The sequence below is a fragment of the Pithys albifrons genome, chromosome 5 (genome assembly GCF_047495875.1).
Source record: "Pithys albifrons albifrons isolate INPA30051 chromosome 5, PitAlb_v1, whole genome shotgun sequence".
Lineage (NCBI taxonomy): Eukaryota > Metazoa > Chordata > Aves > Passeriformes > Thamnophilidae > Pithys > Pithys albifrons.
The window spans coordinates 12,306,883-12,318,295 of NC_092462.1; the positions used below are offsets into that span (position 1 = coordinate 12,306,883).

Below are 11,413 nucleotides of genomic sequence, written 5' to 3' on the forward strand. Positions count from 1 at the left end.
TGGAAGGATGGGTGCTTGATGTTATTTGCAAACTGTGTGGGACACGACACTGGGATTGTGGATGCTGCCGTGGGCTGGCTTCACCCAGCCTGGCTGTGTTCCGGTCCTGCACTGGGGTAATAACCCAGTACACTATGGAGGTGCTGTGGGTTTATTTAAAGAAATGATACCTAACCTGTAATTGATTTCTTTAAAATGTTTAAGGGGTAGGCAGGCTTTGGTGCTTGTTAGGATTTGGCTAGAGGAGCTTGTGTGGGATAGAATCAGGATCATCAACGCTGGAGGACCATCCAGTCCAACCATCCACCCAGCATTACCACTGTGCCCCTCAAACCACTAAACATCATCCAGTGCCAGATCCAGATGCCTCTTGGGCACCTCCAGGGATGGTGACTCCCCACCTCCCTGGGCAATCTATTCCAGTGCCTGGCCACCCTAACAGTGGAAAAAAAATAATATGAATCTCCCCTGTCTCATCTTAAGGCCATTTCCTCCTTTCCTCTCGCTGCAGGAACAGTAGAAGAGAACTGCCCCCACCTCACTACAATCTCCTTTCAGGCAGTTGAGGAGAGCAGTGAGGTCCCCCCAAGCTTCCTCGAGACTAAACAACCCCAGCCCCCTCAGTCCTTCCTCATAAGACATGTTTTCTAGACCCTTCAAAAGCCTTGTCACCCTTCTCTGAACACACTCCAGCACCTGTGTCTTTTTTTGAAGTGAGTGGCTCAAAACTGAATACAGTACTTGAGGTGTGGCCTCACCCGTGCTTGGTGACCCTTGTCCTGCTGGCCACACTACTGATACAGGCCAGGATGCCACTGGCCACCTGGGCACACTGTTGGCTCGTGTTCTATCAACCAGAACTCCCAGCTGTTGAACAGCACAGGTTCTTGTGCTCTTTCCAATGGAGAGTGGGCACTGGATGTGCCAGGGGAGCCTTTGCCTGTCAGTCTAGACAAACTGATCCCATTGTCATTAACAGTACATAGAGAGAGGGTTTTATGGACTCTTTACAACCACAAAATGGTTTTGATTGGAAGAGACCTTAAAGATCATCTACCGCTCTCTCGTGGGCAGGGATACCTTTCACTGTAGCAGGTTACTCAAAGCCCCATGCAACCTGGCCTTAAACACTTCCAGGGATGGGGCATCCAGTAAATCCTCTGGGTAACCTGTACCAGTTTACCCAACACATAGTGTTGTGTCATGCGAAGCAGCACTTAAGGCTGCAGCTGGGAAAAAAAAAAAAAAAAAAAAAAAGAAAGAAAGAAACTTGCTGTAGCGACGGGATGGGTGGAGTGCCCGGTCCCGTCCCAGCAGCGCGGAGTGCCCGGGGCGGGGGTGGCCGCTCCCCACGGAGGGCGAGGCGAGGCGGGCGGAGCAGCGCCGGCCCCTGCGCCGCTCCCGGCCGGCACTGGGGAGGCTCTCCCGCCCTCGCCGGGCTCCTTTCGCCCGGGACACACTCGAGATTCTTTTCCCCCGGAAGCGGAGCCGGAGCTTTCCCCGTCCCCGCCCGGTGAGTCCCCGCCACAGGTGTGCGAGCAGGGAGCGCCTCCCGGCCGGCGGGACCGAAACGGGACATAGGAGGACGCGGGGCTGGAGCTGCCTCCGGAGAGGGCGATGTGGGACCGGCACCAGCAATGGGGAGAGTCGGGGCTCTGCACCGAGCGGGGCCATGGCGCTTTCCCAGGGAGGTGTGGAGCTTGACTTCCAAGTGCAACAGAACGCAGGCACCCCCCGCGCCTCCCCGGGCTGCGAAAGCCCCGAAGGGAAAAGGCCAGCGGAGGGCTCTGAGGTGGCGATCGCACATTCCTCTCCAAAAGCGTCAGGCACCGTGTCCCAGGCAGCACGGCCAGGGGTTTCCCGAAGGACCGTCTCACCTTTGGTCGCCGTCGCTGCTGGCTCAGAGAGGCGAACTCTGTACTCCTGGTCCAGGTCCTGTGCACCAGCCGGTGCCCACCAGGTGCTGATGCTCCTGTTCCCTCTGTCTCTTCTGCCTAGGAAAAGTTGTTCTGCCTACCCTGGAAGGCCACAGCGCAGCTTGCCAGTCTCCGTGATTTGTGCGTGAATCGGAGGAGCAGAATGGATCGCTATCGATACTTCATCTTTAACCAGAGGAACATGGTGGTGCTGGGGATGTTCCAGATTGCCCTCAGCACCGTGTGCGTCGTCAGCGGGTTCATAGATGGCATTTTCAGAACAGAGTCTCAGCTGGGCAAAACCAGAGCTCCAGTTTGGGCTGGGATGGTAAAGTTGTGCTGTTTTCTATGCTTGTACTGGGTTTTTTTCCCCCACTGCTGTCTACTGGCACTCATACTGAGTTTGGGAGGGAAGCCAGGATTTCTTGCCAGCGCTTCCCTGGTTTTCTGCTTTGAACCCAGTTAGTAGAAATTTTCTTATCATGATAGAGCCAGAAGAGTACAAGCAGACCTCCCTCTGAAGGAGCTAAATTTCTACTCAATAATGTAGGAAATGGAGCACTGTGACAAGTGACAGGGGTTTTTTGCAGAACCATAAGTGACCAGAGAAGCCACCAAAGATTAGGAGAACACTTCTCCATGAATCAGGTAGATGAATATCTAGGTGATGATCTGTGCCCCATAGCACAGTGCCCCTAATTCTCTGTACTGCAGCAGGCAGCAGACACCCCTGCTCTCTGGCATTCAGTATCCTGATGTTACCCTGCTGAGCCACACCACGAGGAAATTGTGCAGAGCTCTCCTTGGTCCAGAGGCTGCTCAGCTCCTTTCAGTAATATCTCTGGAAGATGCACATGGACTTGGGAAAGCAGTGAATATTTTTAGCACTTTAAATTGGACTTATTCAGTCAGTTTCATCATTTGGCCAGAACCATAAAGCTCTGGTCAGAGATAGTAAAGCCATGGGCAAGATGCAGGTCATACATGTCCTGCCCTCAGGAGGTGCTGCAGAGGAAAACAGAAGAAATGAGCAATTCTCTTCCCATTTATGACCCAACAGTTACTATGTGATCCAAGCCTTGAAAACAAGGGCTTTTCATCTATGCTGTAGTCGTTTATCTTCAAAATCTGATACTGGTTTCCCAGTTGCCAACTCCTTTTGTGTTCCGCAGGTGATGGGAGTCCCAGGCGTCCTGGCTTTGTTCTCCTCTCAGAGGAAGAATCCAATTCTTGTAAGCTGGAGGGGTGGGTGGGTGGTTGTGTGTGTAGGGGATGGGGCAAAACGTTGGGGCAATTAAAAACTTTTTGAGTAGGGAATGAGCTGCAGGTCCTTCTGCAGGATTAAGAGCTTATTCCTTTGAGTTATCTGCGGAAAAGTTGCTATGTTCAATGTTACCTCACTTTCTGCTGCAGCACAGACAGGCACTTGGTCTAACAAGCAAAAAGCTGTAATAACACTTGGTTTTGAATGCTTTTCTTTTGGTTGTCCTTCATGTTGTTAAGAACTGCGTACACTAAAATAGGAAATAAGTCAATATATTTCCTAGGTGGGTCTCTCCAGCCCTGCAAACTCCAAGTGGGGGATACTGTATGTAAACATAGGACCTCTAAGGACAAAGTCTTGGGGTAGCACCTGTGATTAAAATTCAGGAGTCAGTTGTAGCTCAGAAATTTGCTGTCCTGGAAACGTTTACTGCTCTGTGTTTGGCCTCCAAGTGACTGTTGCTACCAAGTACATTATAGTGTCTTAAGAGGTCAAAGGTTAGTACCCATAATGCTTGTTAGTACATTTGCCAGAGGATAGCTTTAATTCCTGGTCCCCTTCTTTTTCTCTCTAAAATTCTGTCTAGGTGAATGTACTGATAGTTGCTTCCATAATCTCTTGTGTTGCCATCCTCATCGTAATAGGTTACAGCTCCTTCACACTGAACTATGGTGAAGAGGAGGAGCTGAGTTCTTCTCCAGTCCATGTTTTCCATACTGTAAGTATTGATATCATGATTATTCCTGGGGAACATGACACACTTAGTCTGCAAATAGTACCAAGCATAACTTAGAAACAGAACCAGGCGTCCAGGAGGTGTGCACACGGGTCAGGTTAGCTGCTTCTGCTTCTGAGTGCCAAAGTACGTGGGTTGAGCCATGAAATGTGGGTGCTGCTCATGAAAAGGTGCTGACTGTATCCCTGGCCTGGTTTGGGATGGCGATTGCAAGGCTCAAATCCTTTCCAGCATGCACCTTAGGTGATAAAGTTACAGCAGTTACAGGTCAGCTGGTTAAACCTGGGTATTATTTCAAGTGTGTCTTCCGCAGTAAAGCTGAAGAGAAGGAATGAGATAGCCATTTTATACCTCAAACCTGGTACAAGCGATGGCTCCCTTTGGGGTTGGAGGCATTCCAGGTAGATGAAGCTGACCATTAGTTTATTGCAGGACAAATCAAAATGTCAGGCTGCTAAGGTGCAAGACATTTCTCATGCACAGTTTGAAGAACAGCAGCCATTCCTTGGGTTTCTACTCATCATTAAAGCCATTTCCAAACCTGATGCCATTGCATAGCACCTCACATTTGATCAGAGGCCTTATTTTTCTGCTTCACCTGTTTGAGGTTCACACTTGGCTTGTTTTTCAGAACACAGAAAGAAAAGCCTTAAATAACACTGGCTACGAATCAATCTCCTACAATGCAATCTTTGCATTCTTGCAGTCATTAGATTATTTCTGGTGGAGAGTTTCACTTTTTGAATATGGCTTTAACATCTCCTTTTCTGTTTGCAGAGGTTCATACTCAATAAAGTAGTCAAGGGTGCTAACATAGCCATGCTGGCTGCATCTATCTGTAGTGCCTTTTTTGTGTTGGCCATGGCTTACTTGGGATGCCGGAGCCTTCCACGCTGCTCCTGCTACGACAGTGTAACAGGGATGGTGAGTGAGTGAGTGGGGCAGGGCACAAGGTTATTTCTACTGAGTGTGGGTGGGAGGGGAAGAAACTGGGGACATGTGTTTTTCTTCTATAAACTGTCTCAGCTCTCAGCCATCCAGGGCTAATTCTAATAAATAAGGTGGATGTTAGAAGAGTTTTATGTTTCTTAATATTTTTTCCTTTTACTACCTCCCTCTTACTGTCTCATGTAAGACCTAATGTAAGTTATCTCTATTTTCCAAACCATTTTTTCTGAAGCTACTGTGGTCCCATTTCCTATGAACTCCTGCTGTCCTCAAAAACTGCTCCTCTCGCCCTTAAACCAACAATTGCTGCTCGTACAGCATTTCAAAGACTTACTGGTACTTACATACTAGAACTTCAAATTCAATAATAAAAATATCTCCTATGCTGTGTGTGAAGTGTAAGAGTGATGATACAACACATTTTCTGCTAGTTTATAAGGACTCTACCTCAAGTGATGGGGCAAATGCTGTAGGTCTGTGCTAAGTGAGCTCAGTGAATACCAGCTACTTCTCTAGTAGAGTAATTCTGATGCTTTGTTATTAAACATGTATCTCTGATTATATTTGGTAAGGAAATATTGGGTGCAGGCCACAAGGCAGCTGTTCTTAACTAAAGACACTGAGTGGGTAATGTGAGACTGCTCTAAACTTTCAAACTATAACTTGTTGGGAGGACTGGACTGCACAGACTTTTAAAAGGAATTCAGGTGTATCCTGAACAGATCCACAGTTGAGGTATTTGATGGTGCTGTTTATTTCATAGGAATGGTTGCAACCCAGTGAGGACCAAAATCAGGCTGTGGAAATGGTCTGTGCTGTACAAAGTGAGTACCCCAGGGATGTGGAAGGAACATTCTGAAAAGGCTTTACATCCCAGGCCAAAATCCTGATAACCAAAATGGAGCCAAAAGGAGCTCAGGATTTTGTGCAAGTGTCTACATCAGGTTTAATGGTTTCCTCTTTCTTTCCCCACACAGGCCCTGGGGGCAAAATTTTTAACTTCCCAGATCAGTTTCCAGCCCAGGATGTAGATGCAGAGGAAGACACATCCAAACCTCCACCATATATCAGACTGACTTGAAAACGCGATCAAACATTTTGTTCAAACATGACAAGAGATGTAACAAGATCGTAATCTTTAAAGATGGTTATGCACTTTTCCTTGGCCTGTTGAAAAACATATACAGAAAGAGAGAACTATTGAATGCCCAACATTCAGCAGAGACCACAGTGCAGAGGGGAAGATCTTCAGGTGGTTTTGGACATTCAGACTTTGTATAGTTAAAATACCTCATTGCCTCTGGAAAGCGTGAGCATTTTTTATTCCAGCTTTTGTACTTAAATCATGTTTTATTTCACTTGAGTTCATCATCCAATTTGTGTAGCAGTGCTAGCCTTAGGTATTTAAATATTAAATACAATTGAATTTTTTTCAACTGTTGTCTTGATTTCTCCCTCTTACCAAATGAATTATTTGGATGATGTGGTAGCTGCCAGAGGATAATTAAGGACCCACTTCATCACTGAGCTTCAGAGTGTTTTCCTTTTCTTCTTGGTAGGAATGGGTGCAGGTAAAGTTTTTGATATGAAGCCTTGACAGTGCTGTTCAGGCACCTCTATCAAAATGTGTATTCTGTGAGGTGCACATGTCAGTACAATTAGTTTTAGTGCTGAAATGTAATGCTAGAGTGTGGTAGGAACTGGAGCTGCAGTAGCTCTTCTTTCAGTGTCACTTACAAATACTCTGAATTCAGTTCAGGTTTTTGTATTTTGACTTCTTGGGGTCTGAAAGTTTAAAAGAAATGCTTCTTTTGGAGCTCATTCTGCTAAAATTTGCTACAGATCCAGACCAAGGTTTTCTGTTGTAGTTTCTCTAAGGGACCTCTTGGTCCTCTAGACCAAGGAATTAGAGCTCCCAGTCAGCTTCTGTCATCTCCCAAAGTACATGAGATTCCCACATGTACTTTATGATTCACTTCTAGGTGAACTGTCAAGCATTTATATTGCCTGCCAGGCCCTGGGCATGAAGTGGGAGATGACTCATCCCATGATGCAGATCTACACAGCATTTGAACAGGACTTGGAAAGTAGGTTCCCATCTGGAAAAAGTGCTGTGAGTAGTAAGATAAGTCATGCCCACTATGAGGCATGTAATTCCAGGAACAATCTCAGATAGGATTTATCTTATTGCAGGGTATAAAGTGCTTTCAGCGTCCCAAGAACAGAGTTGTTCTTGATTTTTTTTCTAGAGATTGAAGTCTTTTTCATAACACTAGTAAAGGGACTGCAACACCTAAGTGGCTTTGAAATAAAGATGTCAGGTTTAGATGATATATTAGGAAGAAATTCTTCACTGTAGGGGTAATGAGGCACTGGCACAGGTTGCCCAGGGAAGCTGTGGATGCCTCATCCCTGGAAGTTTCAAGGATGGGGCTTTGAGCAGCTTTATCTAGTGGAAGGTGTCCCTGCCCATGGCACTTCTAAACCATTCTATGATTCTATGATGATTCTGGGAAGATGTTTTACACCTTTTGTTGTAATCTTGATGAGAAAAATACTTTAACCTGCATATTGAGGGAGTCCCAGTGGGCTGTGGCACCCCTTTGTATGTAAGGTGCTAACCAGGTGTCTGTGTTGCTGACTTTAACCATTAAGATTATTAATGGTTGGGAATAATATAAAGAAAGGTACTCAGATCAAGAGAGCAGCCCCAACCAGCAGCCTCCTTCCTCAGCCCTCCTCAGGTCACATATTGCTTCCTCTGCTGCCCACCTTCAGCCAGGAGAGCTGTCCCCCTCTCTGGGTGCTTGAGTCAGCAGCTTATCTTGGGGCTCCAGGTCCTGTTCTGGCAACTGGAGGCTTGACTATGTGCCACAGTAGCCAAAATTTTTCTGGCTTTGGCTCTAGATACCTTCATAGCTACAGAACCACAGAATGCTTAGGGTTCAAAGGGACCTCTGGAGATCATCTAGTCCAACACCCCATGACACAGCTGGTGTCATGTTCATTTGAAGGTGTCAGTGTTTGAATTCCTTTAATATAATAAACATTGTGATTCAAAACGGATGCTGTGCCTTTTTCCTCTGGTATAGTGCCTGTCAGCAAGCATCAAAGCACTGAGCGTGACTGCTTTCCCCATCCTCAGATGCTTCTGGCATAACTCCAAACCATCTGCAAGGAAATGCTGGGGGTTTTCTGCTTGATTAGCACAAACCGCTGTTCTTGTGCATTAAAAGAAAGTAAGACTCCCTGAGACGTTATTCTCATCGCTAATTGCTAAAGTGACTCTGTTAGTCTAAAACAGATTTTACGTTGCTAAAATGCACTGCTCAGCCTCTGCATCGTTTCTGGGGGGAAGTTATGGTCCCATCCAGAAGTGCTGGTCACTGCAGTATGAAATGGCACGTTCTGAACACAATTCAGCAGGATTTGACTGCTGATGGAACAGAGCAATTAGCTCTTATTGCGAGCTTGCAGAGCACTCACACCACTAGTCCTGGCTCAAATGCAGCACTATTTGCTTGGGCTCAGATAACTCCTGAGATGAGAGTGGCCCCTGCCACCACAGCTGGTGCAGGTCAGGTCCTCCTGGCACAGCTCTGGGGCACAAGCCAAGTACTCTGTCCAGCTTTGAAAGCCTTTGATCAGTGGCATTTACTGACAGGCAGAGTTCTGTCAGTGTGGCAGATGCTCCTGTGGCTGTGTAATAACCTTAGCAACAGACATTGAAGTATTAGTGTGTAAAAGAGAGATGTGCTCTATGCCACTTCTAAATAAAAATGCATGTAATTCATTCATCAGGGTCTATAAGCCCTTGATGGCCCTTGCTTCTTTTACAGTCCTTCAAGTGGTGCAACCACAGCATCACTATTGCAACACCAGCACCTCAGACCACTTACACACACCCAGTTTCAACAGTTCTTTCTATGAAGGGGGGCTTTACAGAGAAGTGACAGCTGCAGTATGGAAATTGGTGAAACTCATTACTGATTTAATGTCAGTCCCTCTAATTGGTTAACATTGCAGAAAATATATTCCCGATTGCAGTTTCCAGTGCTATATTTAGTAGCCCATTCCACATGCTAGTTATGATGCCTTCCCAGAGCCTGTCCATATCTCCTGGGACATTTCATGGCTTGTGTCAACACCAGCTTTCACTTGTGGAATTCAGGTGCATTTGTATTTATTATGCAGACACACAGCCATAGCACCTCAAGTTGAAAGGGCCTTGTCACTTGTTCGTTCCCAGACTTTTCCTCATTGGCAAGATTCCAGCAGACAAGCTGACTTCCCCATTCCCTCCCAGCATGACAAGGTCTCCTTTTTTGGGGTGGACAAGGGTCACTGGCTGCTGGGGGAAGGTATAGTCTCCCATGATAGGGTGGCCCTCTGTGTCAAGGGGTGGGTGTCTCAGCAAGTACACCTCAGCATGGTGCCTGCAGAACAATGAAAGAAAAGTCCAGAGGGAAAAAATTGAAATTCCAAATTTCACCTGAGCCCAGAGCTTGCTCTTCACCACCACAACATCCTGCACCTTAGTCACACCTTACTTCACTGCTAAGAAGTTGGAATAACTTGGTATTTTGAAGAGGAATGATATGCAAACGTGACTCAGATCTCCTTGAAGCCAAACATCCATCTCTTGCTTGGTGTGTTGGAAACTGCTGGTCGAACTGGAGCAGCCAGCAGCAGGACACCAGCACCAGCTTTGGACACAACTTAGGGACCCTGGTTACAGACACCAAGCACTTTGTGCTCCCCTTGTGTCAGCATTACTTGTGTTAAGTTAAAGACAAGGCATTTACTTCAAAAAACTTTTTTATCTTGAGCAGGCTGAGATTAATGTTACCCTATCCCCTGATGCACAGAACAAGGCACACAAAACCCCCAGCCAAAGTTAATCACACATGGTGCAATCAGAAAGTTAATCAGGGAAGCTGATTCTGTAAGTTAATGTTCAACTAAGGGCAAAGAATTTTCTGAAGTCATTTCCCCAACACAAGGGGCAGGAGGTGCTGGGAAGGAGGGAAAGAGGAGAGGTCTTTGTCATAGTAAGAGTCAGGGAACTGTTTCAGGTACTTGTTTGGCAACTAGCATGTTTGGGATTTATGTACATATATATATATATATATAAAATATGTTTATATTTACTTATATCTATATTTTTATTTTTCATAGATGTATGGTTGGTGCACTTCCTCCCCTGTGATCCTGGGCTGCTGGTGCTCAGTGTCAGGGCAACCTTTGCTGGGAATGAATCTCTTTCCCCTTTGCTGGCAAAAGGCAGCGAGAAGCCAGAGGATAAAAAAGTCACACCTCTGCACTGCCATAGCCCAGCCTGTTCTGGCATGAAGTACTTAAAAACTGAAGTCAAGGTTCACTATAGGTCGAAGAACTGGCCTACAGAAGAGAGCCTGGCTACAGAAAAAAGCCTTGAAAGAGCTAGGAAAGGACAGGAGTAGCAGTAATCAAGCAAAGAAATAGAGATATGTTCTGAAAACAGGAAGTGGTATTTGCCTGCAGCCGAGAGGAGGAATATTCTCTTTCCTATTTTTTTTCCATCAGTAGAAATGGCACCTAATAAAACTGAAGCACAGCATGCTTTTTTTTTTGAGTCAGTCTGTGTGATTTCTGGATTCTTAGAATCATAGAATCACAGAATTGTTTAGGTTGGGAAAGACCTTTAAGTCCAGCCATTGATCCTTATGGGTCCCCTCCAACCCATCCATAGATATAATTCTATGATTTTCCAGCACTAACAGTGTGTAAGTATGGGGAAAAGTCCTTGGATTTAACTCTAGCTTGAGGAGGGAAAGCTCATCAAACAGCATTTCCCAGCCCTCTGCAGTAGCTTCTCTGTAAAGACAGGAGCTGCTTGTCCTGCAGCTCCTCAGGTCAGTCTAAAACATACTATCAAACTCCACAGTTTCACTTGTTCTTTCTGTGCTGCTGCAGTAATGCCTTTTTTCTTATATTAATGTCTCTTTTTTTGCAGTTACAGCTTCAATAGTACCAGAAACATGTGCATTCTCTTTCATTGACATTTATATGTTATCTTAATTTAAAAGAAAATTACTTTGGTTTATAGTTCATCTTCTGGCATCTGTCCACTGCATGTTTCTAAATACACTCATTGTCAACATTACTCGCTGTGTATAGAGTGTTTATACAGAAACAGTATATGCAAATATTGCTAAACTCTTTTCCCCTACCCAATAACTCTGAGACTGATTTAGGATGACTGCTGGTGTTTTCAGCTTCCAAATTCTTTTCCCTAAGCACATCTCATAGCAGTTGCTTCTGCGTTTCTTATTTTGTCTGATGCAGACAGCATCCCAGCCCTGACTGACCCAAGGTTTTGCTACATCCAGAAGCCACAAAGCCTGAGAGCTGGAGCTTTGAAGCAGATGCTAGTGCTGAACTCCCACCAGCGTCATGTACCACACAGGCACCTCACTGCCATCACAAAAAGTTGCAATTCTGTCCAACACTCCCCCAAGTGCTGCATTATGATACCAACTTATGCAAGAATATACATTTTCTGGTCAT

General features: G+C 45.7%; 1 protein-coding gene across 2 annotated transcripts; it reads left to right on the top strand.

Moving 5' to 3' along the window:
• Positions 1–1,318: 1,318 nt before the first annotated feature.
• LOC139671826 (uncharacterized) lies at positions 1,319–7,875 on the top strand. Of its 2 annotated transcripts, none has more exons than XM_071555100.1 (7): positions 1,319–1,513; positions 1,999–2,244; positions 3,089–3,148; positions 3,767–3,898; positions 4,694–4,840; positions 5,628–5,688; positions 5,842–7,875. In XM_071555100.1, the coding sequence occupies exons 2-7, from the start codon at positions 2,080–2,082 to the stop codon at positions 5,943–5,945; spliced, it is 669 nt and encodes a 222-aa protein (XP_071411201.1). In that variant the 5' UTR covers positions 1,319–1,513; positions 1,999–2,079; the 3' UTR covers positions 5,946–7,875. The 2 variants fall into 2 exon arrangements, with proteins under 2 accessions (XP_071411201.1, XP_071411200.1); XM_071555099.1 differs by lacking the exon at positions 1,319–1,513 and adding an exon at positions 1,578–1,691.
• Positions 7,876–11,413: the final 3,538 nt, after the last annotated feature.

Excerpts from the sequence above, each read along its gene's own strand:
- LOC139671826 (XM_071555099.1), top strand. The coding sequence starts at position 1,638 with ATGGGGAGAGTCGGGGCTCTGCACCGAGCGGGGCCATGGCGCTTTCCC. Across the intron at positions 3,899-4,693 it reads CAGTCCATGTTTTCCATACT|AGGTTCATACTCAATAAAGT; the intron begins GTAAGTATTGAT and ends TTCTGTTTGCAG. Across the intron at positions 4,841-5,627 it reads ACGACAGTGTAACAGGGATG|GAATGGTTGCAACCCAGTGA; the intron begins GTGAGTGAGTGA and ends TTTATTTCATAG.